The following is an 18,579-nucleotide window of genomic DNA, read 5'->3' as shown; positions in this document are numbered from 1 at the left end:
TTTTTCAGCTGGTGGGCGGGAAGGGGATCAAAGACTCCAGTGGAGGGATTGGCCTTGGATTGGATCCCAGGAGGTTGCTCTTCAGGAAGCCATGCGGAGGTAAGCTGTGTGTCTGTGGGTGGATGGATGTTGGGTTGGGAGCTTTTAGAAGATTTTTTTTTTTTCCGAGGGCTTAGATTTTCTCTGTGTAATTAGAGATAAAGTCACGAACTGAGAGTGAGCTTGGAGGAGAAGGAATAATTCCTCAAATCAGCAGAATCTAGAGTGATTCTGGAGCCTGTTTTGGAACTTGTTACTTTTTTAAATTAACGAGCCTCAGGGTAAGACAGGTCTTCCCAGGTTTTGGTCCTGTTAGCCATTGCCCAGAGAAGGGACGAGAAGCAGTGGTTATCAATCCTGACTGCATAGAGAAGTCAGCTTAAAAAATGTTCAGATGCCAAGGTCCCATCCTTGAGCTTCAAAGTATATTGCATTGGGGATTCGGTGGTAAAATTCTCACCTGCCAGAGTATACTGACCTAGAGTGTATCCCAGAGAATCAGTGTTGTGTGTTTTGTACTCTTCCACGTGATCTTGAGCATCCAGATTGAGAATGATTGGACTGGAGGCTTTTCACCATTTTAATAAAGGGAAACACATTGTTCAATCATAAAGAATGAGAATCTGGTCTCTTGATACTAGCATGATTCCTAAAATTTTTCATAGAGAAATACATTCAGGCACTGATGTGTTAGAGACATAGATGCATTTGTCATGCTATAAATTATCTTAGGTAGAATTTTCAAGTTCCCCCCCCCCTTTTTTTAAATGAATGCAGACAGTCCTCCAAGCTGACTCTAATGCTCTATTTCACATTAATTTCAGTATGGTTTCAACATGGTCATGTCCCATCCACATGCTGTCAATGAGATTGCACTGAGCTTGAACAACAAGAATCCAAGGTAAGCTTACTTTATAATTGTTCAGGTATAAATCTGCCTGCAGAAAGCAGAGAAGCTAGTCAACACTTAGCCAAGTTAGAGTTTGGAAACCTTCAAACGTACCTCTTTGGATTAAGGTTGCCAGTGGACTCCTTGGCTGTGTAGAATTTTCTTCTCAGTGAAGTTACAGTTTTACATGGAGTGGAGTTGAACAACTGGGGGAAAACATTAGCCCTTCACTGTTCTCTTCAAGCTTTCACTTCTTTCCAGACCTGGTTTTTAGCTTCCTTGCAAATTTCGCCAAATTTGTTGGAGAGCAGGAGTTTGCCAGGTTGTTAGGATTGGGGCCAGGAGAGTCTTGATACAGACTTAGCTACACCACTTATTGCTGAATGCGAACTATAACCATTATTCCTTGTCCGCACTTTACATGTAACCTTTACATAGGTAGTTTTTATTACCCAACAAAAAAAAAACCACAAAACAAAAATAACTGTGCATGTGGATTGCTTCTTCTACTCACTTGCCTCTAAAGGCCAGTGCTGTATTAGTCACATCACACATTATCTCTAGAAGCCTGTCTTCAGTTTATTTTAGTTACTGTAATGTTTTCCATTTTGGTGAGGGATCCTGCATTTCACAAGTCTTACTCCCTTCACCAGATGCCTCGGCATAGACGGTATATCGAAACACCAGTTAATGCAGCTAAAAAAATCTGATTTCAAATGAGATCCTTTCTGGTATGGAATGAAATGCAAACCGTAAAGTCCTATTTAAATGTTTAATACTATTTCAAACTTAATAGTTTTTGCAACTTTGCGATCGCTTTTTTAGTTTACTAGGAAATCTGGGTATTCTTGCTTCTGTGTCCCTGCTTTCCGCTACAGGGAAGTAGTTATTCATTTTTCTTAAAATAGTTGACATTGTAGATTATCAGGCTGATCTTTATAGGTTGGCAATAGCTTTTTTCCAGAAAAAAAAATATTGAAGCAATCTTATTATGAGAAAACAATGCGCTTCAAGGGTTTCCTTCTAAAAATATTTCAGATGGCGTTTTCTTGAGTCAGAGAAAATATTTTTGTATCAGCACTGCTATAATCCAGCTCCTTTCAGATCTCCTGCATATAAAGAAGTGGTGATGGAAACTTGCTTTGTCACACGGGATCTTCATAACGCCATCTGTGAATTAGATTTGAAATATAGGACATTAATTTCAGTAGATTTTGATTTTGTGGGGCAAATGTTATTTCTCTGTGAAACCAGAGAACATATATTACCAATGGGATGTTTTCCTGGATATATAACCAAGTTCCCAATTGTCTTTAGCTTATCAATAAACTTTCTCAAACATAGTGTACTGAGTGTACTGAGTCACCCACTGATGGAAGTGAAAGATCAATCTTCCCAGAATTAATTTCCATTACTGAGTAATTTTAATTTGTAATTTTGGGAGTGGAAAACCTCGCTTCCAACTTTGCTATCTCAGATTAATCACATACATAGAAGTTAGTAAAAGTTTAAAAATGTACTTAAATATGCCTTAGTAATAGTTTAAGGAACCTATAGGAACAAATTATTTATTATCATAGCCATTTTGGAAGGACAGAAGAGCTGATTCACCATGTCACTTCCACTGATTTTTTTTTTTTTTTTTTTTTTGCTTGTTTCTTCGTGTTTCCACAGAACAAAAGCCCTTGTCTTAGAACTCCTGGCAGCTGTTTGTCTTGTCAGAGGCGGGCATGAAATCATTTTATCAGCATTCGACAACTTTAAGGAGGTAGGATACTTTGTCGTTGGCTCACACAAACATTTGGACATCTTTGAACAGAATGATTTATATTTTCCGTATGTATGTTTTATTACTGAGATATAATTGCATGTATTAGTTTCAGGTGTGCGGTATTTGTGTATGTTGGGAAATGATCACCCCAGTAAGTTAGTTAACATCCATCGCCCTGGTTTACCTTTTTATGCTGGGGCCTCCAGGGTAGACTAGTTAATTTTCTAAGATGTCACAGAGGGAGAAGTAGTAAACTTAGTCTAAATATCTTAAATGGATACATGAAGCTTTCTTTGATGTCACATTTCCAAGCAAAGTTAAAAACTATTTGCAGGATCCATATCTCTTTGGAGAACATGGAATTGCCAGTTTGAAAACATGTTTTGTTAAACGTCTGTGGTTTTCATTATGGTTGATACTTGAGCACCCACCATGTACATTTAATGAACTCTTCAGACATAGCTACTTTCCCTAAATCACTTATATTAGCATTGCTGTGCTGGAGGCCACAAGAAACCTCTCAAATAAATACAGACACTGATTTTTAGCAGTTTGTAATCTTAACCAGGTGATCCTGTCCTAGGCAAACAGTAAACCAGTGGACTTGCATGGTTGAAAATGGAACTAAAAGGACTGCCAAGGAAGAAACAATTACAGATGATGTGGTGCCAAGGGTCGTGGCCCACGGTATCAAGACATCATGACTGAGCTGACCGCTGATTCCCCTTAGTGGTAGTGTGCAGGGTTCCGTGGGCCCAGAGAGTGCCTGTTTGCTCCCTTGTTTGTGCCTAATATCTGAGGCTACTTTGAGGTGGGACATCACAAAAATAAGTAAGCTCAGGCTTCAGCAGGGTCATCAGCCAAATTCTGCCTTCTCCTGGCAGCCCCATTTGATTCCAGTTCTTCTGGATTAGAATCAGATCTCAGAGGGACTTGCAGACTCTCGCTCATCATTCCTGGGAGCCTCTGGAGTAGAACCCAGCTGGTATTTATCGAAGATCTACCATATGGCAGGTGCTGTGCCCAGGTACACACATGTAATCATGTGGTTCTGTGGGAATATGTGAGACAAGTATTAATGTCGGCATGTTCTATAAGAATAAACTGACATTCCAACTATGTTTTGTTTGTCCATGGTCACATAGCTAGCTGAGTGGCAGAGCCAGGACCAGGATTTGGTGCTCCTGATTTGAACTTCCGTTTCAGGTGGTATTTGGGCCCCGTTGTACGTGAAACTCTGGGGGGAAAATATTGAATTAGACAGGACCTCAGAGCCATTTCCGCCACCTTGCTCCCTTACTTGGAATTACTAGCTGCCAAACGTACTAGAAAGTGAATATGATCCTGGATGTGGGTTAGAAAGCTTCACAGATGTCACAAAGGAAAGCAGTCCTCCTGCTGACTTATTTGTATCATTTCCCTCCTTTCAGTCACTGTTGTAAGATTTTGAGATTAACATTTTGTTTTGCAAACCATGGACAGAATCAAATACTGTCTTTTTATCTGTTCAGCCTCAGTGATAGTGAAAAACTTTGCAGGTTCTAAGAAAATGACAAAAGTAATAGTGAATCTTTAAATTCATACTTAGGCTTCAAAAACAAATAGAGGCTTTAGAGATGAGAATGTATGAATGTTGATCTGTAAATGTATTTATATATCCTGTATTAGTACATAAGATTTATAAGTAAGAGATAAATGTTTGGGTGGACAGATCTAATAGGAAAGTGAAACAGCGTGCTAAGGCAATGTAACTCCCAAATCTTTATCGTTGGGTCGTACTTGCTCATATCATGTCTAATTCCTTCCAGTCTGGAAGCACTAACTACAGTTATCACGACCCATGTTATAACATGAGCAGTATCACAACTAGCCTCTGATTATATTGCAGGTCAAATGATGTCCTAAAATTATACTGTATACAATCAGTAATCATTAAAACCGGTAATTCATGAGATGGAGGTTAATTTTGTTTCCCTTTAGGTAAAATAGAGTTTTTTTTCGTATGCATAATAATACTTGCAGAATTGAGTCTTAGCGATCTGGCATCAGAATTGTGTATGGTTTAGGCATTGAGGGCATTGTGTGTGCTTAGTCGGAAAAAAGTAATCTTCGTAGATCTAATGGCTAAGTAAGTAGCAATGCAAACTAAAATAATTTTGACTTCGAATTTTAAAAGCTTTAACCAAGATCTGCTAATTTCTGTAATTCCTTATATAAGTGATGGTGTTTAAGATCTGATTCTCCGTGGATGGGTATTTGCATCTTAGAGAAACAATGGCACGTGGGAAGAAAAGGGACAAGAGCTGGGTTTTGTGTGTCCTTTCGGCACGCGTTAGCCTCAGGGTGCGGTCCCTCTCAAAAGAGCGTCAACCCATTTATCTGTTCAGTCTTAGGGTGAAAAGCATATTTGTATTGCTGCTTTTTTTTTTTTTTAATGTAATGCTGTAGTCTGCCCAGAGCCTTTTCAATTTCTTTTCTTCTATTTTATGTGAGGGAATTTATTTTCTTCTACATCATAGTTAAGCGTGTGTTCTTTAATCATTTTAGCAAAAATGTCAGTGGAATCTTCTGGGTCTAGGGAGATGTGGGAGGCAGCTGTTCCTGATCAGGAACAGCTGTACTTAGGTTCTCAGATGCTTCTGCGGATCGGGTTTGGGTGAGAGGAATCTGCATGGAGCCGTTCGTGGCAGGGACAGTATCGTAAGTACTAGGTAGGATACTAGGGAGAAGGGCCAACAAAGAGTCTTTACCTTCAAGAAGATTGTTTTTAAAGCTTTGTATCCCTTTTAGTAAGTCGGGATTCCATTCACCTCCTAAAGAAAAATGAAGGGATTTCCTCGTTTTCACCAGGACTGATGGAAGGTAGTCGTGGGGTTCAACACGGGACATCAGTGTCTTGTTTTGCAAATAAAGTAAAATGCAGTAGAGAAGCCGGTCCCCTTGGGCTTTGATCAGTGTTAAGCACAGCCACGCATCTGCCACAACATGGTGCCAGATTCTAAGGGCAAGTTTAAAGACTATGTGTCCTAAGTATGTAGCACGATGTTTTCCCTCTCCGCTTTTTGAGCCAACAAATCCATTCTGTTATATTTGACCACCACAAATTAATTCAAATCAAATGAAAGGAAGGAAGGAAAGACTTTTATGTATGATTTTTTAAATTTCTCACATTTCAATTGAAATTCACAATCTCAACAAGTGTGGTTTTCTGTGTTTTTGCAAAGAATTTTGCCACATGTCTAAAGTACATGCTTCAGGAAAAGAGGGAGCTTTTACAATTGAATTTTTTTTTAATTTATTTTTGAGAGACAAAGAGAGACAGTGCAAGCAGGGGAGAGTCACAGAGAGGGAGACACAGAATCCGAAACAGGCTCCGGGCTCTGAGCTCGCTGTCAGCACAGAGCCCGATGCTGGGCTCAAACCCACAAACCGCGAGATCATGACCTGAGTCGAAGCCGGAGGATTAACCGACTGAGCCACCCAGGCGCCCCGTAATTGAATAACTTCTGATGGCAGGAAGAGTATTAACCCAAGGCCTTGCTTTTGGTGGGTGTGGAGGTTGGGGCTAAGCCGGGTGTCCCTGAGCAAGCACATACATCACCTCAGTGTATTTGAGGATAGATGAGTTCTTATACCAAGCATGTTTCATGTATGACATATTTGAAAATGTGAGTGTAGTGAGTGGGTAAAGACTAAACCATTCAATCATTGTACTGCTTGAATCCCTTTCTCTTAATTTTTTTTTCCTAAGTAAAAGGAATGAATACATTTGGTTTTGGTGTTGAAACATCTCCTTATGAAAATTGATGGTTCTGAATTGAAGACCAGGGTGAGAACAAGGGGTCATCTTTTTGTTTTTTTTCCACTTACTGGCTAATTTAGTCATGTGGAGGGACGTATTACTCTCTTGTCTGAATTGATACTTTCTTAGTTGCATCGCAGCGTATGTTTTTGAACAGTTGGCCTACCACACAGGAAAAAAAAAAATCGGGAAGCAAAGGGCACCCTGTTGGTATTTGCATTAGTTCAGGGTCTTGTTTGCAAGAACCAGAAACTGTGACTGTAACGTACAGAAGAAAGGGTTGATTGGAAGGATGTTGTGAAAGACACAGGGTTGACCAGGAGCCTAGGGAACCAGCCCTGGAAAATGGGCAACTGTTTGTAAAATGCGGCTACGTTCAGGCTGTGTGCCCTTGAAGCCTAGCCTCCATAAACACTTCTTAAGGTTCTCATCATGCTGCCTCTTCTCTCCCAAATACCATGGACCATAGCTAGTGATCCACTTAGGTCATAAAAGTACACTTACGGGTAAGGACACGAACCAGCCCCCACTTCAGAGTTATAAACACTATTTAGTCCAGTCCCCCTGGGGAACCTTGAGGTCTTCTACCTAGATCTTGCTCTCTCCAACTTTTCTTAGTCTTCCTACTTTTTTGCATTCTATTCTTTGATAAGTTGGACAAACTGCTTTTAAGAAAGCCTCTCCAAAAGTCTGGCAACAAATGCTCCCATTTGAAATCAGAGGGAAAGATGCGAAGGCGCACAGACTCTACAATGGAATAGCCTGCTATCATAGTAGTAATAAAACTCTTGGAGGACCTTGAGCTACCAGCTCCCCCAGACTGCTGGGAGGTGCACCTGGAATTCATCAGGATTCCAGAATGATTATAACTGTGTTCTCATCTCCTTCCAAAATGACAGCATCTGGCTTTAACAAATAAGCCCGAGGCCTGAGTTTGGTTATTAAAGGCCTAACTCCTTCCCACTTCTGCCCTTCCAGTGTAAAGAGGTGGAGCCTTGTGAAATGAGTCACTCAAGGCCACCAGTGCTCCTGTACACAACACTCTTGGCAGTAGTCAATATTTTTTTGGCCTTTTTCTAGAAAGCTTCTTAAGAAAACTGATGTGGTTTCGCTACTGGGCACCGGAAAGCACTCGTGCGACACATTATTAAGTTGATTTAAGAAAGCCTGTCAAGTTTTATTTACAATGGGGCAAATTGGGCAGGAAGGAGAGCAGACATTTTGGTGTGCTTCCAACATCCTTCTGAGTTTAATCCCATCTAGTCTAACCTCTCGAACATTTGAGAGTGTAGGATTATAAATTCAGCACAAGACCATCCAGATAACTCCTTCATTGGTAAAAATTTTCAGTATGGAGAGAAGGGTATTTTGTTCTGTCTCTCGGTGAACTATGAGCAGAGTATTTTCTTAGGTCCCACACTGGGAGCTCCAGTTCTAAGGCACGCATGTGTTTCACTGTACGAAGCCAGAATTCCATTAATCTGATTCACTGAGATTCTTCTCTGGCCAGTCCATCTTCCAGGGACCAGGAAGCAGAATCACAGCAATTATTTTTTTGAACTGTTTATTAATGGTTATAGGTACTGCTTGTGTATAATAAATTACCCCCAACATATTCTTATTATGTTCATGGATTCTGTGGATCAGGAGGTCAGGCCAGGCTAAGCCAGGTAGGGATGATTGTCCTGGTGCCATCATGCCCGGGGCCTCATCAGGCAAGATCCCTCCAACGAGGGGGAGGAATTCATTTGGAAGCTTCTTCAATTCAAGTATCTAGCTTCTGGGCTCTGATGACTCACAGGCTGAGCTCAGTAGAGCCTGTCAACCAGAGTGCCTCCGTGTAGAACTCCATGTGACTGGAGCATCTTAGAGCAGGAGAGCTGGATTCCAAAAAAACCTGTCCAGGAAGGAACATCTAGAGATAAGGTATTCAAAGAGATAGAAGTTGCAACGTGTCTTCTGAGCTAGTGTCAGAGTCATCAGTGTCATTTCCACTGCATTCTGTTGATGATAAGTGAGTCACTAAGGCCAGCACAGATGCAAAGGGGAAACAGTGTCTTCGCTTCTTGATGGTGGATCGTGAAGGTCACGGTGCAGGAGGACACGTGGGGTGGGGGAACCGTCTGTGGTCATCTTTGGAAAATACAGTTCACCTCAGTAACTTTTTAAGAATTACCAATATATCTCTAGTTGTTCCTCTTCTGTTTTCTTTTTCTCCTTCTCTCAACCCAATACTTGGTTTCTCCTCAGGACTGAAAGCTTTATAAACTTCTTCATGGGAGTTAGAAAGAATGGTTACCGCTTCTTTTAAGCCAGTTTGCTGTGGGCAAACCATATTTTTAGAACCTTTCTAGAGGAGAAAGGAGCCATTTACAGAGGATTTCTGAGCCCCTGGTAACGAGCTAGTTATTTCTTTATCATCTATGTCTTTATCATCTCCTAAGGAAGTGAAGGCTGGCCTCATGTTGATCATTAAGGGATGAGTCATGCTAACTTACTGGAAAATAATTTCATAAATATTTGAGTGCCCCTTTGTGTCAGATACATTGGTAAACACTGGCAATAAGAAAATGAGTAAGACCTGGCCCTATCCTAAGGGGGAGCATCCCTGTCCAGTTAACAAAACAGAATAAGTATTTTTGACACTTAAACTATTAGACTTTATGAAGGTAAATGTCAGATGTTTTTTAAGAGGAATACAAACGAAGCAAGAGGAGGTGAAGGAAAGAGGGCAAATGGGGTGGGAATTCCCAGAGGAGGTTTCCTATTGGAAAAGGTGCCCAACCTGAATTTAGGATGAGTAAGAGTAAACCAGGTATCTTAGTTTCTTTTTGTTTTTAATTTTTTAATGTTTTTAATTTATTTTTGAGAGACAGAGACCATGTGAGCAGGAGAGGGTCAGAGAGAGAGGGAGATACAGCATAGGAAGCAGGCTCCAGGCTCTGAGCTGCCAGCACAAAGCTGGATGCGAGGCTCGAACCCATGAACTGTGAGATCATGACCTGAGCCAAAGCCAGACGCTTAACAGACTGAGCCACCCAACCGCCCCAAGTTTCTTATCACTGCCGTAATAAATTGGCACAAACGTAGTGGCATCAGTTGATTGCAGATCAAACACTTTAATTAAGCTAAGCCTTTACTAGGTTGGTGGGTTTATAACATTGCATATTATCCTAGAGTTCTGTTGGTCAGATGTGTAAAATGAATCTATACAGTGACATTGTTTTGGGTAATCCATTTCCCTCTCCTTTCCGTTTCTAGAAGCTGGGTATATTCCTTGGCTCATGGCGTTTTCTGACTCTGGTCCTCTGGCCTCCTCCCTTTAGTGGCCCTTGTGATTGTATCAGGTATACTCAGATAATCCAGGATAATCTTCCCATTTCAAAATCCAGGTCTTAATCATACCTGCAGAGTCCCTTCTATATGTAAGGTAAATATTTACAAGGACAGGGGTTAGGACATGGACATCTTTGGGGAGGACATTATTCAGCCTACCATGCCAGATAAAGCTGTCCTTTTATACAGAGAAGGTAGCATCCTAACAAAGCTTCAAAGACTGTAGTTGTAGTTTACTGTTCTCTCCATTCTTAAAGGGAAGAGGGTGTGGGGAAGACTTAGGTGGGATGTGAAGTTAGGAGCAGATCAGGAAAGACCCTGTGGCTTATTCCAGAGCCTTCATATTGCCCTGTAGCCTAAGGAAGCAAGAAACAGTGGTAGGAAATGTGTTCTCCAAGCATTTGCTGTTTAGATCTACTCTTTCAGTAAAAAAGGAAAAAAAAAAGTTACATTTTGCTGTGCGAGTCGATTGGCAGTGGGCTTAGCATGAGGTCACATTGACAGAGCAGGGTGTGGTTAGAATTTGAGCTTTTAGAGATTTCGCCATTCATATTTCTCATTCCTTGGGACTTTGCTGACTACATTTACTCCTAATATCTACAGGCCTTTCCTTTGCTGTGGGCCCGAGGGAACTAAAGGACAAAAGTACAAGAGGGTAGTGGCTCCTGGGGACAGATGAGATTATCGCGGTATCTGGGAGCATTTGTAGAGATCCTTTGCTCTTCAACCTTTTTCATTAGACCCTCCCCTCTCCCCACAAGCCCGAGTGCAATTTACCCAACAGGGAGCCTCAGGCTTTATTTCATTCATAGCAGCCACCTTTAAAAACAAACAGAAAAAAAAACCATGTTGCCTCCTTTTTGTTTTTATTCATGTGAAAATCCCATTTCTAAAATCTGGGCCCTTTGCCAACTGTAAAATCGTAGGCCTCTGTGTCCCGTTGCATTTTCTGGGAGGAGAACAGTGAGAGAGCTCAGAAAAAGCCAGTGAGAGCTGCGTGTCACTTCACGACGCCGTGGGATCCCCACCAGAGGCTGCCCGGGCGCCTGAACACGGCACTTTGACTCGAGAAGTGCGTCTTTGACCTTTCAGGGTTGTTATGGTTGTAAGGTATGGATGGATGATGTCAAGCACTCTGCTGCTGCGAGTTGCTGAGGGAGTTGCAATCAGAGTCTTACAGCTCTGACAACGTCATCACCAAGTCCCCAAACTCTTAGAATGGGGAGTTCTTCATTCTCGGTTAGGATTTGGTGGCCATTCTGATATTTACTTCTGCAGAATATTGTTCGAGTCTATTTTAGGGGTGCCTACATTACTTTTTCCTGTGTGAAAGAATACCTCTCTATTCTTTTTCTTCCTCACTTCACCTGACTTGTAATAACAAGGAGGTTTTTTTGTTTTTTTCTGGGTTTTTATTGTCTGTATCTTGGGAGATAAGTATGCTTTCATACTATTTGTCCTCGCTGCTTTTAAAAGCACATTTATATGAAGTGAAAATAGAATTGTTTTAAAATGTCAAATCTGGATTATAGGTTATTTTTAGTGTTCGTTAAATTCAGTGCTAAGCAGTGGCTAAGCCCTAGACCCAGGGCTGTTTTAACCATCTTATTAACTAGGCTGCCAAGTTTAATAGAACTGTTAAAACAATTATGAAAATGCTATGCTAGATATGTTAGTCGGGAAAAGGATAAATCATAAATATTTGTGTTATGTATGCATATATGCATGTATGTATATTATATGCATGTGTGTATTATGAGTAACAGCATAGAGATGTATTTATGTAAAGTAACAGGCCCTAAAAGGGAACAAATGAAGGGGTTTGGAGTAGCTTTGATTTTCTGTGTGTGTTGCTTGTAGTGTTTGGGAAGTAACATGCCTCATGTAGCTAAATGTCCATATTGTGTAAGGATAGATTTTTTTCATTCTAGTATTGTTTTTAAATTAAAAAGATTTTTTTAAGTTTGTTTATTTTGAGAGAGAAAGTATGAATAGGAGAGTGAGAGAGAGAGAGAGAGAGAGAGAGAGAGAGAGAGAGAGAGAGAGAGAGAATCCCAAGCAGGCTCCATGCTGCCAGTGTAGAGACTGACGTGGGGCTTGATCTCATGAATTGTGAGATTCTGACTTGCGCTGAAATCAAGAGTCAGATGCCTAACCGACTGAGCCACCCAGGTGCCCCCATTCTAGTTGTGTTTTATATGACTAGCTTTCTTTTGTCTTTCCTAAAGAGACTGGTTATCTTTTGTGTAATATTTCTACAAAAATAGAGACAGTCAAAATTCTTTGGAACTTTTAGAGGATTGTTGAGTAAATATACTTCTCACCATGGAAAAAACCACTTTTATAAGATCAGGAGAGTGACAGAAAATAAAAGACCTGATTTTGTTCCACGAAAGTTTCTACTGCCTTGAGAAAGTGTTGACTTAGTAGACCATTAAGGACTAAATGTATGCTAAGGTAAACAAGAAGAGGTCAATAATTCAGAACTTCAGGAATTGTGCTAATAGGTTTTATTCCCTATTATAATTTAAACTAGTTCCAGGTGTTACTATCATGAATATGCTTATTAAGCTTGACTTCCTGTGTGAATCAAGCTCAGATTTCATTTGAAATTTAAATACTTATAAAACGTAGCACCTTTTCAAATTTATTTGGGCTCCATATTTACTACATAAGGGTTTTATTTGGTTGGTTTCTTTTAAACTAATAAACAATCATCTTCAGAAAGAAAGCATGCGCAGAGTTCATGAATCTATTCCATTTTATTCCATGTTACAAACAGCCAGAAGATTATGTCATGTGTACCAAAAAAGGCATATACATATATAGAAATAGGAAGGCTCCCATTTGTTGTTTGCTGAGTATCAACAGGCTACTATGTATTACTTTAGTAGGGTCCATGCTATGAAGTAGGAATAAAGAACAAGAGGTTTAGAGTAAATAGGCCTATGGACCTACTTTAGCAAATGGCAACTTTGGGATTTTTATCCAGGTCCGTTGACATACAAGGCTCAGTCATGTTCTATAACATGTTGTCGTATACCATACACTTTCTACACATGTTTATTCAACACCCTCAATTTTCTACTACAAAGCAAACCTTATTGGAGCAGTTATAGATTGAGCAGGTTATTAGAGTATTTTTAGTTATTGGTAAAATCCAGGACTAACTAGGCTATTTGCATTGGGCCTGAAAAGAGAGGATTGGTCTCGAGCAGCATCAAGGAAGGAAGAAGAGATGTGTTAGGTGGGTGGAGGGAATTCTGGGAACAGAAGGAGAAAACGGTTGGGGTCCTGGAGCAGGGAAGGCCAGGATAATGGTGCTGCAAGGCAGGGAGCCATGTCTGACCAGGGGCCGTGATGCAGGATAAAGCGTGGCAGGGCGCAGGCACGATTCAGCTTCTGAGGAGGGAAGAGCGGAGCAATTTGAAACCTGTGAGAGAATCTCGACTGGAAGATAAAGTAGGAAGGAAAGAAAAAGGGAAAGAGAAGCAACTAATAGTCATAAAGCACTTTACACTGATAGAGTCTTTATATCTGTTCTGTTTGATTCTGTGGAAATCTGAGAAGGGCATTTTAGGTAATAAATCCCGAGTCCTGATGCTCTCCATGAAGTATGTGAAAGGGGAGATGCTGGAGTTTGGAAGGTAAGTAGTTCAAGCATTAAATGACTGGGCCCTGGATCAAGTTTGTGGCCATGACAGTGGATACAAAGCCACAAAAATCAGGACAGGATAGTGCATTGAATTTGGGAACAGACATAAGAGGAGAATAAACATCTATTCAAATTATATACATTTAATTAAGAACAAAGTAGCACCACCACAAAAAAACATAATTTGGGATTTTTTTCTTTCCAGAGAAGAAAACAGGCTTGTTTTTACTAAATTTATTCTCTTAGTGATGGTAAAATGCCCAACATCAGATTCTTGGTTCTGAACTAAAGACAATGAGAGAACAGGTTTAAACAGAGGCACTGGGGATTGTGTGTGTGTGTGTGTAATCCAAATAGAGAAGGGGATTATAACTGAAGAGATGAATTCCATGGGGCCTCAATCTAGAGAAGTAAGGAGGCCAGGCTAGAATGGGCTGGAAGTGTGCTCAGAAGAGACCAGCACAGGGCACAAAAGACAGTCAGGAGAGTTAGCATATACCTGGTGGGTCTGGTATCTTGTAGAGCAAGTTCCTGTTTCAGGTGACAAGTTAGTGACATGGTCTCTGTATCCCTTTCAATTCTACAGTTTCCTATTTCCATATAAAATTTGGTTTGCACATGTCTACGTGTATAGTATGTATCATGCATATGTGTTCAGATGGTTCTATCTGAGGAAGGTTAAATGATTTTTGTATTACAGATAGGAAAACAAAGTACCCAGATAATGAAATGTTTGGTACATAAATTGACAAGCAAGAACAACTATAATGTGTCTAAGGGCAGTTGGTAGGACAGCAACAAGCTTAAAATAAAAACAGGGCACTATAATTTTAGACTACACTGGATTGTTAGTCCCTTGATCCCCTTTATAACCACCTGGAAATGGCTGCATTGGTTTCTAAACCCAAGTGTCATTGAAAAAGATCTGCAGCATGTTCAAGGAACTTGCTGCCTCTCTCACCAGAAAGCCAAATGGATGTACTGAGGATGTGTGGTACCTGCCGCTCGTTAAGGGCCTGTCTGCAGATGCATCACTTTCTTGGGCAGTGTTTGAAAGACCGAGCTTTTGAGCCATTATTCAGAAGATTCATTTCCTGGCTCCTCCCTCACCCCTGCACTCTGTTCTGCTTACTTAGTCCCTTCACTGTAGTGGTGTGTGTGTGGCTCCTGCTCAGTTCTTTCATTCTTTGTTTCAGTCTGCCAAGGGTATACAGTCATGCTTAGTTTTCATTCACAACAGTTGCCTCAAACACACACAGAAGAAAATGGCCCAGTGGTTCCTGATTGTGGTCCAGCAATCACCGTCAGTCCCCCTTCATCGTGAAGTTGAGCTCTCTGACGGAATTTTCCCCCCAGCTCTGCGTCACTGGAGAGTGAAAATGGCCAATTACAGTAACATGAGCTGTAGCCCTGTTTAGTTTCAGCAGTTCGGTTTTGGCCGTGGAAAATGAGGGCTCCTTCCCCACCAGTGTACCAGCAACACATGTGGTATCCCGGTTTACTGGTATACCGCACTGAATTTTTCCATTTTGAAGTATTTTCCAGGAATTAGGTGTAAGGCTAGGAAGAAGTGTATTCTGGGCGGTAGTTATCAAGGACATGTTTAACGGCATTGTTAAAAGATAATCATCTTTTTGTTGCTTGCATATTTGTTCTTTATTGTGTGGTAGGTTAGTGTGTCATGCGTTCTAGGGCAAATCTGTTTACTTGGGTAGACTGACTGAGTTTAATTGTCTCTGAACTTTGGGGAATGCATGCCCTGTAGACCTTGTAGGAGAGCATGTTTTCGTCTCTCTCATATTCTTGCTCGGAATCCAGCGTTTATGTAGCTTTGGGAGACAAATATCTAGCTTTGTAATGAGCCTCTGTGTGACAGAGCTAGGCACATCCCAGAGACCGCGGCGCGCGGTCAGGGATCCACTCCCGTCTAACCTGTCTAATGCCAGGGATTGTACCTGTCTTTGTGTAACATAAGAACTGAAGGTTTTTTTGTTTTTTTTTTTTTAGTCTTTTTTCTACCTTGTAAACTGGTGGAAGGTTTCTTGCTATACAGGAAATCTGCCCGCCCTGTCTGAAAGATGGGACTTCACCTTTGTGGAGAGATGACAGGTGTTGTAGTCCTTTGTATGGGGTGATGGACTCTCTGACTATCTTGTAAGATATTTTACTCTTAGAAACCCGTTCATTGGCTTCTTCAGGTTTTTGGGTTTTGAGAATTCATCATCTTTGTAGAAATAAAGAAGCTATTCTCAGTAGTATGATCTACTAGTTTTTAAATTTTTGGCCTCAAGACCCCTTTTTATATTAAACATGTTTTAATTAAAAGTTTTTCTAATTTTTTTTTGAGACTGAGAAAAAGAATGAACAAGCTGGGAGGGGCAGAGAGAGAGGGAGACACAGAATTCAAAGCAGGCTCCAGGCTCTGAGCTGTCAGCACAGAGCCTAACCTGGGGCTCAAACCCATGAACTGTGAGACCATGACCTGAGCCGAAGTCAGACGCTCATTTGACTGATCCACACAGGCGCCCCGCAAAAATAATTTTTTAAGTTTAAGTAATCTCTATACCCAATGTGGGGCTTGAACTCACAACCCTGAGATCAAGAGTCATGCTTAACTGACTAAACCAGCTAGGCATCCCAACATGCTTAAAAATTATGAAGGTTCCCCCAGTTTTCAGTTTATGCAGGTTTTGTATTGATATTTACTCCATTAGAAATGTAAGCAAAGTTTTGATACTTACTTCATTAAAAATGACATAATAGTCAGCTGCCTGGGTGGCTCAGTCAATTAAGCATCTGACTCTTAATTTCTGCTCAGGTCATGATCTCACAGTTTGTGAATTTGAGCCCCACATCAGGCTCTGTGCTGACAGACCGGTGCCTGTATGAGATTCTGTCTCGCTCCCTCTCTCTCTGCCCTTGCCCTGCTCATGCCCTCTCTCTCTTTCTTTCAAAATAAGTAAAAACTTAAAAAAAAACTAACATAATAGACTTATTACATATTAATGTTAAAAAATCTTTTTTTTTCAAAACTTTAAGAAAAAAATGAGTGACGGGCACCTGGATGGCTCAGTCGATTAAGCATCTGACTGGCTCAGGTCATGATCTTGCAGTTTGTGACTTTGAGCTCCATGTCGGGCTCTGTGCTAACAGCTCGGAGCCTGTTGCCTGCTTTGGATTCTGTGTCTCCCTTGCTCTCTGCCCCTCCTCGACTTGTGCTCAGTCTCCGTCTTCTCTTTCTCTCTCTAAATAAATACACATTAAAAAAACGTTTTTTTATATCAGTGACAGTAGTGACTACTTTAGTCATCTTGAGCTCCCATAATAAAATGTCATACACTGAATGGCTTAAACAACAGAAATGCATTTCCTCACAGGGAGGCTGAAAGTCTTCCAGCCAGCATAGTTGGGTTTTTTGTGGTGGTCCTTGTCTGGCTTACAGGTGCTGTATCCTCAGATGGTCTTTCCTGGTGGGTAGGTGGGTGGGTGTGTGTGTGTGTGTTTACACACAGGTCTTTTCTTTTAAGGCCATTAATGTCATTGGTTTAGGGACTCACCCTTATGATCTCATTTAACCTTACTTACCTGCTAAAAGCCTTATTTCCAAATACTGTTGAATCGAGGGTAGGGCTTTGACATATGAACTTTGTCCAGACACCCTTTAGCACAATTCAGTCTATAAAAGTGCTATTATTTTATATCTTATACATCTTTTAAAATTTAGCTTAATAGAAGGGAGCAGCAGACCCATCTGCTTCTGCATTCAGTTGTGCTGTTTTGGTCAAGTAGTTGAAGAAAATCCAGCCCTACACACATGCACAGATGGAAAAGGAAGTATTTTAATAGCATTTTCAAGTGGATATCTTCTTTTGAAACTATACTATACAAACACTGGACAGGTAGTAGTTTCTTAAAGATTAGTTGCAAAGTAGGATCTGAAACTGTATTAATGAACTTCTTGTACTCTGTTAACTTTAAAATTTATTTGCCTGTCTTGTACCTTGAACAAATGCACAGTTTTGTAACGATATGCAGTATTTAGTTGGAAAATATCAATTCGCTGAATTATTCAGATCTCAATATTGACAAATTTCATCATGGAATATTTTATTTTTTATTAAAACCATTTTTATGTTTATTTATTATTGAGACATAAACAGAGCATGAGCAGGGGAGGGTCAGAGAGAGAGGGAGACATGGAATCTGAAGCAGACTCCAGGCTCTGAGGTGTCAGCACAGAGCCCGACACAGGGCTTGAACCCACAAACCGTGAGTGAGATCATGACATAAGCCAAAGTCAGACGCCTAACCAACTGAGCCACTCAGGTACCCCATGCAATGTTTTTTAAAAGAACACGTTATTATCACCACCAGTTTCATCAGAAAAATCTTTAAATATTGGAAAGGCTGCCAAACTCATGGTGAACCTAAGTTTCCCCAAATTCTCATTTTTGCTTGAAAGCTTAATTTTTGTCATTGGAGAGCAATATGGTCAGTTTCCTTCATCCATTTTCAAGAAAATTTACTGCCAAGTTTTTAAGTCTGAATAACTGTGGTGTGTTAGTTATTCTTTCAAATAAGAATGAAAAGAAGGCTGATCATTTTGAAACTAGAATAATCACAGAAGTCCTTTTCCTCAAGACACCATATTTTAATAAATAGCAGACATGCTTTATGCAGGCTTCCCATCTTGTCAAGTAGAATACTAAAGAGGTGTATATTCACTGGTCAAGATGAAATAAAATTAGTATTTTTTATTGCATCATCAAGGGTATTTTTTTAATTAAATTTTTAGTTTTAATTCCAGTATAGTTAACATACAGTATTAGAATAGTGTCAGGTGTACAATATATTGAGTCAGCAGTTCTATACATTATTCACTGCTCACCATGACTTTTTTTTTAAATTTTTACTGTTTGTTTATTTTTGAGATGGAGAGAGACAGAGTGCAAACAAGGGAGGGGCAGAGAGAGAGAGGGAGACACAGAATCTGAAACAGGCTCCAGGCTCTGAGCTGTCAACACAGAACCTGATGCGGGGCTTGAACCGTGAGATCATGACCTGAGCCAAAGTCAGACGCTTAACCG

General features: G+C 40.5%; 1 protein-coding gene across 5 annotated transcripts in view; it reads left to right on the top strand.

Annotated features, from left to right (window-relative positions):
- The window catches only part of FMNL2 (formin like 2), a 307,011-nt gene that overhangs the window by 241,966 nt on the left and 46,466 nt on the right, over window positions 1–18,579 (top strand). For all 5 annotated transcript variants that reach the window (XM_029934582.1, XM_029934585.1, XM_029934586.1 and 2 more), the window contains exons 8-9: window positions 864–940; window positions 2,603–2,696. In XM_029934582.1, coding sequence (XP_029790442.1) covers window positions 864–940; window positions 2,603–2,696 — 171 coding nt within the window. The remainder of the gene's footprint in view (window positions 1–863; window positions 941–2,602; window positions 2,697–18,579) is intronic.

This window comes from Suricata suricatta, chromosome 3 (genome assembly GCF_006229205.1).
Source record: "Suricata suricatta isolate VVHF042 chromosome 3, meerkat_22Aug2017_6uvM2_HiC, whole genome shotgun sequence".
Taxonomy (NCBI): domain Eukaryota; kingdom Metazoa; phylum Chordata; class Mammalia; order Carnivora; family Herpestidae; genus Suricata; species Suricata suricatta.
The sequence above is the reverse complement of the archived record's forward strand: the minus strand, read 5'-3'. Positions and strand labels throughout refer to the sequence as shown.